A 17,113-nucleotide genomic window follows, 5' to 3' on the forward strand; every position below is an offset into this window, starting at 1 on the left:
AAATTATCTAAATATTCTCTGAATCAACAGGTAAAACAAGGGAAAACACTAGACAGTAACTTTCAACAGAAAATTCAATTTACAGTGCAAAAATAACTGAACAATTGTAAGCAATGCAAATAATTTAGCACAGGAATTATGGATTTTGTGTTCATTTTCTTGGATTAGAAAAGGGAGAGAGAATAAAATTGAAAGTTAAAAACCCTTGCAACTACAAAGAGAAGAGCCTGAGTAATGATACAATCTCCAAAATGAACACTTTAAACTATTACATATTCAGTCTGAAGTTCAGTATCAAATACTCTTGTTTGTACATCACTGCAAAAGGTTGGCTACAAACCTGATTTCCACCTTTTAAAATAGTTTTAAAGACCAATATATTTTTTCCAGTCTATTTTAGTTAAGGAATATAAATTAAGAGAGTCATGAGAAATGGATAACTCATTTTGCCAATTTTGTTTTTGTAATACGTTTTAATACATAATCCTACTGCACCACAGTGGTTACCAGAACATTTTTTTTAATGTGAAAATGTTACTAGTGGAAAGTTTAAGGTATTTTAGATTTCTGAAAACTCACTTTTGTTTTGGGACGACAGGTAGGCAAACTTCCCTTTAAGGGAAAGGAGAAAGACTTGATTTTACTTGTTTTTCACAAATAAATTCTGATCCCTATTTGCCCATTTGAGAGGTAGATGCAGCTAATGAGGGGCTGAAAAACAACATCACTCCTTCTCTCCCCAGCACTCTACCATCACTGATATAAAAACAACCACATAGATAAGAGAGGAGTTGAGACCTTTTTCCATTTTCTACTGTGAAAAAGGGTGTATGTGTAGAACCATTCTGAGCCTACTTTGCTGTTGCAATGCTTAGCTGAGAAGGAGACCTTGCATTTGAGGCTCCCAACTATGCAAGCAAGATTAAAAAATAAAGAAGCAGTATTCCCCTTTCACTGTTGCTTAAGTACGTTATTACTTCAACTGCCTTAATAGACACTTAGTTCAAGTTCATAATAAACTTAAATAAGTAAAGGTCTGACAATATACACCTAAGATTTAGAACCAATTGTGCGCATGCGTTATTATAGTCAGACAAGCTCTGCCACAGGCAATTCTAAAAGCAAGATACTTGAGATGTTTTCTCTTGTTTCAGATCTTCTTTGATGACAAGAAACAACTACTATCAAATGGACTGAGGTGTTTGCAAAGGGAACATCACAGGCAATACTCAGATAATGAGTTATTTCAAACACTTTGAAATTGAAGGGGTATTGGGATGTGCTACCTGGTAAGAAATAGGTAAGATAAAGGCACAGGTGACTTGGCCTTTAGATAAGGATGATGAAAGGGACTATTTCCACGCCCATGAAGTTACACACCCATTGTTTTCAATGCCCAATAATTTCTGCCCAATATGCCACGTACTCTTGGTGGAACAGAGCAAGCAAGCAAGGACATTTTAAAGAAAAAGAAATCTTGAATACACAGCACAAATTCTGTGGTAAATGGATGGAAAGTGTCATCAACTTTGACAATTTTTTGAAAAGATTTATCTTTTAGTACTATTAACGATCATTACCAGAGCTGGTTATTGAAAAGTATACATCCACCTGTTATTTTGAAAAAAGTAACTAAAGAAGTGTGATATAACATTCATTGGTAATCAAATATTTTTTCACAATTTGTGTGGATGTAGAAATCTCAATAAGTAGAGCTACTGGATCAGGAGCTTTCTAAAACTGACTTGCACAGCTCTGAAGCTCATGAGTTATGATTCTGTCTTAAAGAGGCCAAAGCTTAGCAAAAATGATGAGCTCGTTTATCTGTTCATCATACTCTAAAAAGGTTTCAGATATCCCCAGGGATCTTTATAAATAGAAAACAGTAAAGCAATAGTAGAAATGCATGTCAGAAGAAATTATTGCAGAAAAAAAAAAGTTTGCAAAAAAAATGAAAAAAGTTGACAAAGTAATAATCAAAGCCAAAGATGAAGCTACAGTGAGTACACATGTGGGCTTCAAACGTCTCCTTTCAGCCATATTTAATTTTGATCCCTTTAGCACTTGTCAACCTTATGTCCTTCACTGAAAGACAGGAAGAAGATTTGTGCAGACATTATGGAGATAACAGATTTCTGGTTTGATGTGAATAGCTATTTTGCATTTCTATGACAGGAAGAAAATAAGTAGATGTTTTTCCATATTGCTTTAAACTATGCAAACATTGATTGAACAGAGTGAAAAGGTTGTGTCAAGGTAACCTAGTAGAATGCATAATGCAGAGGGTTTTCCTAAAGAAAGGTTGGGAGGTCTGATTATTTCTCCTTATCTTAGATACACAGATCAATGCATGATCATCTTTAAATCTTTATTCTGGAGATATCCTTTCTGTCTGTACTACATCTGGTCTGTTGGTATTTAATGGCATGTCTAAAAATTGATGGCTGCGGAGTCCTTTTGGAGATCCACATACAAACTTGGCAGTTTCCTGACCATATGTCACAACAAGACCTGAGGACAAAGCTGCATTTCTAACTCAGTCTGTGTAGATCCCAACTGAAAGCATTGCTATAGTGGTGACTTCCTCTCCTTCTTCACTGCTCCCACCCCAGCCCAGGCTTTACATTCACTTAACTTCCATTGCCGAATTCCAAATACAACAGACATTTTTCATTTTCCTAAAAGTTGACATGACCAGCAATTTTAACCTCAAACACAAGAGACTAGGCTACTTACTGCGTTTTAACATCACTTATATCAGTTGAAATACACATAAAATGTCAATGACATCACATGTATAGGAGGTGCATTGTTATCCACCTGAATGCATAGGTGTCCTTTCAGAATGATCCTACCATACATACAAATTTGCAATCTTTCTTGTAATTTTTATTATTTCTCCAACTTTTTAAAAGAAATTAACACAGCAACATTTCAAAGTTGTTTACTAGATCATCTTTTTTTGTTGTTGTTGGTTTGTTAGTACTGAAATATTTCTCCCCGCTGCTTCCTCTGCTGTTTATTTTCACCCCTTTCACACAAAGAGCTGATTCAACATGCAACATCAGTTGAGGGGCAAAGAGCAGTTCTGAAGAAGGCAGGGACTTCCCAGAACATTTTAACACATTTTCTGATGTCAGCAAACCCGTTATAGACAAGTCCCCTCCCCTTCTCTCAGCATATGCTTTTATGCTTTTACCTAGACAAAAAAAAAAATCAAGATTTTGTCTGTCTCTAGTCTACTTACACAACAGATGATTTTGGAATGGAATGTAAGAACAATACATTTTGAATTTTAACTGCCCATTAATTTCTTTGATTTCCAATAGTAGAATGTTCAGGCTTTCACTGATTGTACTCTGAGTGCCTAGACTAAGAAACATTAAATTATAAGTATCAACATAAGATATATTTTAATATGCATTCAATATTCCATGAAGAACTGACATAAAAGAAATAAGTATTTTTATATAAATATAAGTAAAGGCCATATAGGCATTATGAAAAAAATAGGAAGATAAGAAAGAACATAAATACAATATTACAATTTATCAAACTCCTGCTCTGCAGACACTGCACCAGCTACAAACTCCCTAAGAAGCTTACAGGTATTCATTCTAATGACTGTAACATAAGAACACATTTTCTTCAGGACTTCGTGTTTTTATAATATTAGCCTCTAGTACAACATCTTAAGTAGGCCAGCCTAGACACACTCATGTTTTCAGTGCTAGATTTACTTAGCAAGAATGGTGCCAGCCATAAGAGTTTCTTATATATTTCAGCCAATCTGAATGTCTACCATAGGCAACTCATCTTTTTAACAATTAGCAGCTGAATTGGAAGGTTTTAGTATTACAGCTACTAGATGAAACAGAACTGTGTTCCATAAAACCCGGGCAAGAGCAATATGGCTGGAACAGGTGTTTGCTTAATCTTCCTCATCTGCATCTGCTAGCAATTCTGATTACCTTTGCACACTCATTTGATATGCTCATTCAGGAAAATCAGTGCAGATGATGTGTCACTCTTTGTGCACTTGCCAAAGATTTTTTACAACTTGAAGCCACAGTCTCCAGCCAGTATGAAATCTCAGTGTCAATACAACTACAGTTTAATTTAAAACTATTTTGTCAGTATATCCTTAGCACATTAGGAAAAAGAGTGGATAAACAGAGTTTAACCCAGAAGTAATGTGAAAAGAAAAGATGTGGAGTCTAAGGGCCTGTCTTCTGAAATTTGTACATATGTGTTTGTATATATTTCACCCCATTCCCAGTCAAAATGTATTGTTTTCTATCAAATCTAGAACATTAGTTAGTACCAATTTTTTCAGCCAGTATTCTTGAAAAGCAACAAACATCTTCATTACCGTTATACTAATGAAAATATAAACAAAATATTACTTCATTAGTAATACATATTCACTAACACACTAAATATGATTTGTGATAAAAAGTGTTTATAATGTATTAGAAGTAATAAACACAGGGAACAAATACACGAAAAGAAGAATCAAGGCAAAGAGCCTACAGGTGAAGAGATAGGTATTTTTTTTTCCTCTACTTCATTTGGAATGTTGATTTGGTAATATTTTGCAAAATATCAGACACCTTTTAATGAATGACAGGCAGTACGATCAATTTCTATTTAAAGTTTGTGGTGACTACAGAAGTATTTGAGTTTGTTTGTTTGTTTGTTTTTTACATTCTGTTACTCCAACTGATTTTTAATATATGCTGATCTAAATACATTACAAGAGTAACGGGGACAAACTAATTTCCACTGAAATAATGGAAGACTGACAGAACTTGTAAGAAAATGATGGTTATTTCCCCTCTGAAATTGTTTTTGAAACATGTTTTGCAGATTTTTTTTGTTTGTTTTGTTACAGCTGTCTCAAAAGTAATCTTTTTTTCACTAAGCTATGTTTTAACTACTTGGGGCCATTCCTATTTTCTCTGCCTTCAGCTACTGCTGAATTATGCTTTTATGATCCACTGTGTGTCTTGTTTTTTTTTTTGCAGTACAGTGACGAGAATTTTTCTGACTTTTCAGTGTTTTATTTTCTATATTAATTAAACTATTCATAAATCTAAACTGATGCACATAACAGTCAATAAAGAACACTCACCTACTGTCAGTTGTCCAGTTAACTGTCCCATGTGATTTCTCGCATTCACTGTTACATTTCTGTCAGACTGTAAGACCAGTGGGCTATCCTGGGAAACATGTATAAGACAATAAATGAGAGAAAAAAATGAGGTAGAATTACGTTAGAGCTAAATATAAACATGCATGCTGAGAGGGGAGTTGTATCAAATATAATAGTTTTTTTTTTTTTTTATAATTTTGTAAAGTATTTTTCAAATCAAATTTTTTGTATAAAAGAATAACAAAAATACTATTTTTAAGCCTAAACCTTTAGTGCATAGAATCCCTACTTTAGAAATCAGAGTTGAACTTAATTTATATACACTAAACTTTATTTCCCGAGGTTATTACAAAGTTAAAAATTCAAAAAACCCTAACACAAACCTGTTTCATTATCCTTTTCCATATATTGATTATGGATACTTTTCTAACAACCTAATCAATGCTATTCTACATAATTATATTAATCTGTACAACCTGTATTATTTGGATTGCATTTGCTAAAACTTTTCTGAATACGCCATGCATCTCTGTGAAGGTAACAAGTATTGTTACCAATATTCTTAAAAAGCAAAGAAGGAGACCGCTAGATGAGGAGGTCATATAACACACCATTTGTTTTCTTCTGCTTTTTTGAAGGTGACTGTGCCTTCTAAGACCTTTTTTGAGACATTTTTTTTTTTCTAGTTTTCGCTTATACCTGTTTACTTGGACATAGTGCTATATTAAAAATTCTTCAATCCTGATTTGCAGTAGTTTTGTTTCAGCTCAGTTATATGTATTCCAGAATAGGTAGGGGGGGCTGCAACTTCTCCACATCCCACAAAACCTGCAGGAAAGGCTATGAAGCAACCGATGTAAGAAAAGTTTATCCAATAGCAGTAAGACATCTGACAGAAACAGTTGGGTTTAGCTGAGCCTTAGCTAGAAATGACTAGAGGTTAGGAAAATATTTTTGAGGATTATTATATAATCCTTTTGTTCATAGATACTTCCTTGGGTATCTATTGCTGGTCATCCCTGGATTGAACCTATTAGGTTAGATGGACTTCTTTTGTGAGTGTGTACTTGACAAAGCAGTTCTTCCTGTTCTTGAAAGGTTTTTAAGAAGAGGGAGAAAGGAGTTAAGGAGCCATATAAAAAGATTTATTTTTAACTGGGTGATGCATTAGGTTTGCACTTAAAACTTCTACTCATGTAATCCTTTCTTTTGAATCTAGGTATTTGCTCTGCAAGAAACACTCTTCCCAGATGTTTTCACAATGATTATTACCCTTAAATAGTACTCAGTTCCCTGGAAAGTCTGAAATTTTTCTGAGCTAATTTCTAAGAGTTCAGGTGTGCTTCATCTCCCACTGGACCCTATGACCACTCTCATGTCCCAATTAGCTCTGCATCATGGAATCTGGCAGATGAACATCGCTACTTGACTTGTCCATCTTTCTAGATAAAGAGCTGTAATTATCAGTGAGATACTGTGTTCAGTGTGACTGGTTTGAGCTAAGCATGTGATGCAATCAAGGGAGCTTTAGGCAACAAAAGCAGCTGCTTAGGACCTTTTTCTCAACACTTGATTTGATTTCCACTTTCCGTATGGTCCTTTGAAGATCATTAGTCCAAACAACTGCTGCTCTGGGAAAGTCAGCTGTCCTGACAGAAAGCTGCATGGCCAAAATATATTTTAAGGAGCCCTTTTCATTTTTCACTCTTCAGTACTTGAAGAAGATGCTTCTCAGAATAATCTCACCTTTAGTAAGGTACTCCCAAACTTATTTTTGCTTTCTCAGTTAAGGGTTTGGTAACATACACTTCCAAACCATACTCACTGCGTGACCTAAAATCGTCTTTCCTTTCACCTTTGGAAAATACTTAACATGATTCTCAGGCTGCCTCTCAGGTTTCTTGTGCTCAGGCTCTAATTGTAAAGACCTCAGGTATCAAATTCTCAAGGACAGGATAATGAAAAATTAGGTGAATCAAGCATTCTTTCTTCTCCTTTCCTTGTCTTATTTAAAAAAAAAAAAAAAAAGAATGAAAAAGTCAAGAATTTAACTCTACATTCCTTAGTTCCTGGATGAAAAATATATAGCTGCAAGCTTACATTCTGGACCAAATAAAACTAGTATCAAAACTCCTATCAATTTAAGCTGTCCAGCATTTTATCTACAGCATTTACCTGCACGTCTATTTTCACATGAAAAGCCTAGAGACAGAAATGTTCAATGTATTCAAAGGCAGTCTACTCAGAGGAGTTAGCAACTCGGAGAAGACTTAGCTAAAATCAGTGGAATTACAGATCTGCAAGATGACTATAAAGTGACATGAGTGTCAGCTATATGAACGCAAATTAACAGATATCTATAGCATAAAAATGTTGGATAATTGTAGCTCTGGGTCACTAGATCTGGAGTTCTTTTGATGTGAACTTCAGCTTGCAGTGTAATGGACTTGATAATCCACAAAATACTTTACATTCAGATATTGGTATGAAGTTAGAAGTTTGTCATCACACTTTTTTTTTTTCCTATAAATTAGAAATTTAAAACAATGTTTTGATGAATATATAAACACTAATACCGTGGGTAAAGATTTGTTCTGAAGATAGACAAGCCTAGGAATATGCTTAGTTACTTTCTTCATATAATTTCCTAGGCTGATAAAGTATAAAAAACATATTGGTATATTAGTAAATAATTTCATGTATTTACTTAATGAAAAAAGCTCTATATAACACCCCCAAAAAAAACCCAAAACAAACAAACAAAAAAAACCAACAACACATAACAATAGGGCAAATACCTATTACTTCCATCGCTGGCAATTATACAGCTGTGTATGATATCTTTGCTTATAGAGGTGAACTTAGAGAACATATTATCTTACATACAATAAAGAAACGTGGTGCTACTAAATGAGTTCCATTAATTTCTTGAGCTCAGTGTTATGAATATTGGGAACAGACTTATGCTACATATTTAGAATATACTTGTATGCATACACTGTAAAAGTTGTGAGCAACTTGAAGGAATATCCTTGAAGAAGGTCTTCTTCACCTAATATTATTTCCTGATGCTAAGTTAATAAGAATGCAAAAGAAAAAGAAAACTAAAAACAGGTTTCTGTTGCCCAACTACATGGGGTCTTATGTATTTTGCAAAGCCAATGAAAATCTTCAAGTGGAACAAGTCATACTGTCTGCAAGATGATTTTGTAAGTATTCCTCATGCATACCAATGGCTGGGGCATGGGGTTATTCCACCACAGGTGCAGGACCCACTTGCCTTTGCTGAACTTAGGTTCCTCTCTGCCCATCTCTCCAGCCTGTACAGGTCTCTCTGAATGGCAGCACAGCCTTCTGGTGTAACAGTCAGTCCTACCAGTTTTGTATCATCAGCAAACTTGCTGAGGGTACACTCTATATGTTCATACAGGTCACTGATGAACATGACTTGACCCAGTACCGACTTCTGGGGAACACCACTAGCTAGAGCCTCCAACTAGACTGTGCTATTGATCACAACCCTCTGAGTTCAGCCAGCTCTCATCCACCTCACTGTCCACTCATCTAACCTACACTTCTTGAGCTCTATGAGGATGTTATGGGATACAGTGTCAAAAGCCTTGGTTGAAATCAAGGTAGACAACATCCACTGCTCTTCCCCTCATCTACCCAGCCCGTTATAACCCAGAAGGTTAACAGACTGGTTAATGATGATTTCCCTTTGGTGAAACCATGGCTACTACTCCTTATCACCTTCTTTTCCTCCACATGCTTAGAGATAATATCCAGGATGAGCTACATGGAGGACTGCAGACTGCAGTTCAGGCAGATCAGGGATAAAAAGCAAGAAGATTGTCTTGGAGCAAGTAGTCTGGAGTCTTCAGAGTCTTCAGAGGTGCCTTCCAACTGAAACTATTCTATTCGAATTAGAATTTACTGCAAGAGTTTAGAAGGAGAATATGAAAGACTTGGTGTCAGTCAAAAAGAAACCAGAGCAAAGAAGCTGTGAGGGGCTGGAGAGATCATTCCTTAGCTGTTTACCAGTTGTCCAGAATCCAGAAAATGAACAGCAGCATGTTTCTTATCTCCCTTCCTTGCAAATGCGAAAGTGGTAACCAAGGTGAAATAAAAAACTCCAGGGAGTAAGAAAACAGACAGATAAGGCTAGGAAACCCAGAGCCAAACTTGTTAACACTAACTTAATCATTAGCATTAAACAAACATGAAGGAACTTCAATAAGGAAGGTTTGAAAAGACCAAACCTACAAATGCCAACAATTTCTGAGATCTTGAGTACTTCAAATCAATTATTTCCAAGAATACTCCCAACATTCTTATTTACTGATATTCAATATTTCCAAAAATATTCTCAAGAATATTCTTAACAATTTTTCAAAAGTGTCAGGAGAGTAAGGTACTAAAAAGATTGGTACCTCAAACAGGTGAAAGTAAATAAGATATTGTCCAAGTAATTCCTGGACGATTCCAAAATGAGCAGAATTTATATAGGTATGACGCAGTTAGATTAGATACTTCAGATATTTTATGGATTTCCTGTATTCTTGCATTCCCAAAATAAAATTCTAAATGTAATCGTATGGTCTTCATTCATGCCTTTTTGTCCTTTCTGATCTGGGAGTCAAAATTTAACCCCTAATTACACTCAGAACTGAGAAAGTGATTGCAAAATCATAATTAACCTTTGGATTTGTGCTCTAAGGGAACACTCCAGGTATGGCTAAACTTTATTGAAAATCAGTTTTGCCTTGTTTTGTTTTTAACTCTGATAGTGCAGATTTGGGGGGGAGGGGGGTGTTGGAAAAGTACTCAAGGCAACTATTAGGTCAATTTGCTTCATTCTCCTATGGCAAGTTTGAATGATGTATAATAGTCATCAATGAAAGAAGAGGAAATAAATGGTCATATATTTTTTTTTTTAAATAATGCACCAGTAAATTGAGTTGTAGATTGTAGATTTTATATCAAAACCTATTTCATAAGTGTTCCCTTAAATGTTAATGTAGTATTTTCAGTGAGATACAAATTCTATCTAGTTTTCCAAATCAAGGAAGGACAAAGACCTCACTTAATTGACTCACGAAAGAAATGTAAAGCTATGGATGGCATGTAAACAAAACATAAGCAAATAGTTTGGGAAAAAATAAAACACAGCCTAGTTGATACCAAAGGAAATATCACATGTTTAGGTATTGACAATGTTCAAGAAACATACTTTCTAGTTAATTTTTGTTCATCAAAGGATATTACTTCAGTTCCTGATCTCTGCCCTGTTTCCATGTCAGCTTTCTTATATGCTAAAGGCAGTTGTCACCTCAAAAGATCTAATTTTTCTGCCTTTGATCAGCCTTTAGGTTCAGCCATTCAAGTTGAATATGCAAGATGGGCAACTTTCCATGACATACTAAGTTAAACTCAATCAAAACCTTACAGAACCTCAATATCTTATAAAAGAGAAAGATTCCTAACCTTTAAGTCAGTTCTTTCTTAAAACTGCCCTACACGTAGAATGATAGAGTGGCTTGTGTTGGAAAGGACTCTTAAGGATTGTCTAGTTCCAACCCCCCTGTCATGGGAAGGGATGCTGCCCACTAGGTCAGGTTGCCCAAGGCCATCCACTCTGACCTTGAACACTTTAAGGGATGGGGCATCCACAGTTTCTCTGGTCAACCTGTTCCAGTGAAAACCTGTTCTACATCATCTCCTCCAGTTTCTCCCCTTCTTGTTACTTACTTTTCTGAAGTGGAATAGCCAAAGTTTTCCGCTCAGTTTGATTTCAGTCTCAAGTTTTTCTTCTGATATTTTGAATTCCTTAAAATTCTAACAAAGTCTGGAAAACTGCAACACTATGGCAATGCTTTTGCTAATCTGCTTCCTTATCAACTTTACCACACATTCCTACCATAAATCAAAAGTGCTCATTGGGTTTCTGACCTGTAGCTTCATGATGCTGCAAACCTGATAGGTATAGTAATAGAATGAGAATCATATGCAGCACTCTGGAGAGCTGCATGCACTGGTAGATGCACAGCAATCATTGCTATAACCTCCAGACAGAAATAACCTCCTTGTTTTACTTCCTCATATAATGCACCATGAAATTTTTATTATGGCAGAACTCAGTCATGCATAGAAAAACTTAGTGATAAAGCAGAAGCAGATATTCAAATAGCAGATAAAAGATGCAACTTTTCTCGAATTGATGGAATCATCAAACAAAATTTTGAATGGACTTTAAGTATAAATGTCCCAACTAAAAATGAAACAAGACAACAAGCTTTCTCCAAGTACATTTGTAAAGTGCCGAAAGCTCACTCCATAGTCATTAAGCTTGTGACACAGCAAGTGAAATTGTGTATTACTGAGCTGAAAAGCACCCAGAAAATTTTAATTTTGGCAAATGTAGGAAACCAATGCAAATCTTAAAATCTAAAGCCAAAACAGTAAGGGTAGAGTGACTGTACATCACTCCTTGCAAACCGTCATATTTTTGCTGTGTAGGTATATCAGTTACTGAATGAATTTTTGACATGAAGGTTAAATCCAACAGAAATCGAACAGTCCATTATATTATTTTAACATTGGAAAGCAGTCTTTCAGTTCCTGTTTGGTGTAAACCATGATATTCTGTTACAGTGCAACAATAGTGTGTTTCTCATGCCTTCTTACCTTAAAGTGTTAGAACTTGAAGGATACTAGCAATTAAGTCCAGGAAAAGGTTGAAAATATTACAGGAAAAAATATATAAATCAAGGCATATTCAGACATTTCCATGTTATATCCCACCATGGCTCTATAAGAATTCAAATTGCATTTATTTTAGACTCACTAGCTGATAGAAAATAAATCATGTTGTAGTCAGGGTCTGATAACCTGGACATACGTAATTCTTTTAGCAGAATTCCAGCTCCTGAGATGTCTACGACTGAAGAAAGTAAGTGTCAACCCCTCCTTACTTGATGCATAACAGGAAACATGTCAATTTATATGCTAATATATAGTTGCATAAAATCAAATGCTATCCCCAATCTAAAATGAAAAATAACCAAATTAAACCTAGTTCATTATGCTCAACTAAACCTCTGGGAAATCTGACATGAAAGTTCTGAAAAATGTGAACTCTCCAACATATGAGTAGGTTCTGGGTTCCATTTTTGTGGCACCTTTCAGATATCCAGCAAAGGACTATATGGAAGTAATATTTCCATCACAAGTTTTTATTTCGGTGTGATTTATATGATATAACTTTTCAAAGTCTAAAGCTTAAGAAGGATAAAAAATTCCAAGGGCAATTTAATGTACAAAATAGAATTTCAGAATTACATAAGTAGCAGAGATCTGAAATGAATAGTACAGCTAAGACAAAGCAGCAAAGGAAGACTTGCTATTAATAAAAATATTAAAAAGTGAATATTGAAAATAATATGCTAAATAAAAATATGACACAAAAGACAAGACTATCCATTAATTTAAAAATGCTTAGAATATTTTAGATGAATATTAAACAATGTTTTATAGAAAGTTAACGTGGCTGTAACCTATGATTAAATTATCTAATATGACTAAATGATACTACTAGCATTAGTGTCAGCTTCAACACCAAGTCAGAACTGTTTCTCTGTATTTTGTTTTTCTTCACTTAGCTATATTTTTCTCTACAATGCTGAGAGTTCCTGATAAGCCTTCCTTCGAGAAGAATCAGTGACTGTTGGATCTTAATTAACTTGACAATGCTTTCTGCAATGCTAGCTCTCTCTACTGTCCTTGATTAAATAACCAGAAGCGCACACATCTCAAATGAACTCTGATACACACTACCAAACAAAACAAAACAAAACAAACAAAAAAAAACCCCACCACCAACAAAAAAAAAAGGAATATTGCTACTTCATTGAGCCTTCCCCTGCATGCACCTGTTGCTTATCACAGCAATTGTTAGATGCTTTCAGGCTTCATTATTGCACTTGCTTGATGCAAGCATTATCAATTCTATGGATGCTTATCATGAGGCTTTGCTCAAGGCATCAGAAAGAAAACCAAATAAGAGTGGCAATGACAGGAATTACAGATAATCCACCGATTATCTCTAGTAATATCTATTATGAAAAGAGTATTTCTCTACATTTTCAGAAAACATTTTTATTGCCATAGCCAGGGCTGAAGACATCAGCATTTACGGCAATGGTCTCTGCATGTATTTTATCAACTGTAAAGCATGGGGATTCCATCCAAAAATGTCTTTGCAGCATTTCTTTCATGAGGGTAGCATCTGTGGTATTATTGAGAACAGTCCCTTCGGGGTATCTAGCTATAACAACCACATAACTTTCCACGTAGTCTTTGGCTTTAAGCAGGAGAAGCTGATTTGTAACTCTTCTGCTTTAATTATGGAACCAGGACCTACACCTGTCCACAATTTGTACAGCCGGTCCAGTCTTTCTTCAGGACCAGTTCCCTATCTTCTCATAAGAAAGGATCACTGTCTTTTTTTTTTTTTTTTTTTTTTAAACCTTTTCACTTGTTCATTAAGCTTCCTTGGGTGATGTACCTCTTCCTTTCTCTACCACATACTATTCCTGACTCTATGACTAGGGCTGAATTTCTGAGGGGAGATGACACATGCTGACAAGTTTTCTTCCCATCTGAGGGAGGAGGGTGTGGTTATCTCATACTCTGTTAGCCAGAAAAGAGCATTAAAATCCTCTATTAGTAAAGATTGTTCACATAAAAGGGAATTAAGGTGACTGATACATATTTGGTTGGTACAGTCTCCTCAGTTTTTGAATAGGTATGCAAGCAGCTAATAAGCAACATACTCTTTGCTTTCCAGTTCTTCAGGTAGAACCAGAACAAGATCTTCAACTGAAATATGTTTTTTTTTTTTTTTAAATAAAACATGTATTTTTTATCACTATATGTTACAAAGAATCAATACAAAAAACTGCATCAACTTGAACGAGATGGGTAGCAAAAGAGTATTTCAAGCTTAAGAAAATATCCCCTACACATCAGGCAGGCATCAGCCTTTGGTTCTGACACACCAGCATTTAGAAAGTGACCCTGAAAAGTATTAACTCAGGTTTTGCTCTTGTACACTCTTTAACCTTGCAAAAGACTTAATAAGAAACTTTGCCATTGCTATGACACAAACTTGGCCTGTATCTGAGCTCAGAATTTGTTGCATGTCTCCTCTAAAATTTGTCATCTGTGGAAAGAAGATATTCACCCCCATCTTCATTGTAGGACATGACTTGGTGGTTCAATAAATTGCTTTTCTGTTAGAAAATCTGCTTTGAGACTTGCCAATCACTGACTAAAAGCAGTCACCTGCCCTGTTCTCAAGGTCAAAACAGAGGACAGAAAATTCTGTGTAGAGGATTATGGTTCAGTGAAAGAGACAGCAGATGTCCCTTCAGGGAAGCATATTATTTTTCAGTGGCAACAGCACCAGTGTGAAGTTTGCAGTCATAGATAATTGCCACCTTTTAATACCACAGATCTTTTCCAAAGATATAATTAACTATTTGTCTTTCTACACTCAAACTATTGTGAATTTATTTCTGTTTCTGTAACTGGCTAACTTTTCCATACTAGATACTTTTCTACTACAAATTTCCATAACAAATACTGTTCTGTGACTTTGCAGCTTTCCACACTGACATTTAGATTAAAACAGCATGAGAAATGTGACAGACCTGGATCATTTGTTCAACCTGCAGAATTAATCAGTAAAGTTCTAAAGAGTGAATTTCTATTAAATTCAAAAATGTAAAGCAATATGGGAAATTAAAAATGAGTATATTTCCTTATCAACATTGTTAAACTTAATGCATGGTGTTTGAGTACTTCTGCATAAGAAAGACAATGTACATGCAGGCATACAAAAAAGTAAGATTCTTTTCAGCCTTTTGTTATTAGTCCTAGCCCTATGGTGGTTTTATTGTTATGTGTTTCAGGCAAATAGTCAAGCTCTACTAAAGATAGAGGGATGGCCAAACAGCTCTAGGCAATTCTGTATCTCAATACTACAGCAATTGTCAGTACAAACCATTACACTTAAGTTTCTATTATAATATTATTATTTTATAACCTTACCAAAATCTCTGTAAAATATTTCTGGTGCACCTTAATTATTTTCAGCAAAACTTAAGACTCTAAAAAATGTAATAAGATCTTCCTCCCCCCCCCGCCATATTTATCCTAAATGGCAGTGAAAAAAAGTTCTATTGTGTGTTTTGAGATTTGATTTTTGAGAAAAGGTTATTAACAAAAATTAGATTTGGTTTGTGCTTCCACAGAATGACTCCTATGAATTCTTAAGTTTAGAACTTTCTGAGCATATGAATATATGAAAGTGATGTAAAGGTGTCCAAACTTATTCAAAAACCTGTATATGCAACATTATAATAAATTAAAATAGATAACAATGTAATTTTTCAGAAAGAGGCTGGCCAGCATCTTTTTTTCTTTCTTGAATCTAGTCAGCAGTACCAGGATTCTGGACCTTCTTGTTCACTGAAAACCAATGATTTTACACATTTTATCCTTTAAACTCAAGGCTATAATTAAAATAAAATCTACAAAATTTGTTATAAGAACTTAGCTGTTCAAGAACTATGCAAAGATATTAGTGTACTAATTCAGATTTAAATAAATATAAAATTAATAAAATTCCTACCCTTAGCATTGTAATTAAATCAATGCATCTTCCCATCTGATCCTAAAATGCAGTGAAAAAATATACTAGTTTGTCAGTTTTTTTTTAAGTTGTTTGACACTGAAACAAAGAAACAAAAAAATCTGTCAACTGATCTACATTCTAAGAGCTGATCACATCAATCCTTCTCAGACAAAACATTTCCTTCTGCTTTCTCTTAGTAACAGGCTCCCATAGGATATTTGATGTGCAGAAGTGGCTTAGTGACTCCTCTTTTGACAAAATTATTGACAAGAATGTCAAGTCTCTAGAATTTTAGGGACAAAATATACTTAGAGGAGGATGATATATAGGTAATAAATAAAGATCGAAGTACTCTTCAGAAACTTAAATATAACTAAAAACATTAAAAAATGAAAATATTTCAGAATCTATTATTTATGCAGCTGAAAAAGTAAAAGGAAACAAAAACAGAAAGACATGGCCTGAAAATGAAAATAAAGGCCATATACTGAATATTTCCTAGCGCTGGTTTCGGCAATGTAAGACTGTATTTTCAGTTTCTCCAAGTCCAAGAGCAATGAAAGGAATAGTGTTTACCTTCACTCAGGATACAGTTTGACATTATCTTTTGCTTCTCAGCAAAGAAAAAAGAAAACAACAAAATACTCCAACCTTCATCCCATCACTTAAATGATCTGGCTTACCAAATAAAAACAAGCCAAATAATAGTGACCAACAATAGTTTAAACTGGTTACCCAGATCTTTTCTATTTTTATTTTATTTTATTTTGGTAGCAATGAACAAAGACTTTTTAATCTGTTTGAGACTATAGAAATATTTCTTTGTCAAAAGATCTGACATGAAACCACAGTGTCAGTCTTCCAGCATTTACACTGTTTCTCTCCAAATGATTTATGGCAAAGTAGGAGAAAGTAGATTAGAACTTTTGTTTGTTGAGAATCTGACCTCTGTTGAGAATCTGATCTTTCATTCAGAAATGAATTTGTCACAGTCAGTAAGGATTTAAACCAACTTCAGGTAGTAAGTATTCAAAGTAGCAGATGCCAACAAGAATTGATTTAAAGAATTCCATTTTCATTTCAGATAACAATATACAACATCAATTTAAGTCATGATAATTCTCATGTTTACATCACGGTGACATTTATAGTTAAGACCTTATAACCCCCACAAAATGCAACTATGTGCAAAAAATAAATTTTCCCTTGTGAACTGCAAACACTTTTGAGCTGTCTAAACTGCAGCAGAATCTTTATAA

At 34.7% G+C, this 17,113-nt stretch overlaps 1 protein-coding gene across 2 annotated transcripts in view; it reads right to left on the reverse strand.

Annotated features, from left to right (window-relative positions):
• SGCZ (sarcoglycan zeta) overlaps positions 1-17,113 on the reverse strand; it is a 199,226-nt gene that overhangs the window by 64,991 nt on the left and 117,122 nt on the right. For both annotated transcript variants that reach the window (XM_035539598.1, XM_035539589.1), the window contains exon 3: positions 5,135-5,222. In XM_035539598.1, coding sequence (XP_035395491.1) covers positions 5,135-5,222 — 88 coding nt within the window. The remainder of the gene's footprint in view (positions 1-5,134; positions 5,223-17,113) is intronic.

This window comes from Cygnus atratus, chromosome 4 (assembly GCF_013377495.2).
Source record: "Cygnus atratus isolate AKBS03 ecotype Queensland, Australia chromosome 4, CAtr_DNAZoo_HiC_assembly, whole genome shotgun sequence".
Classification (NCBI taxonomy): Eukaryota; Metazoa; Chordata; class Aves; order Anseriformes; family Anatidae; genus Cygnus; species Cygnus atratus.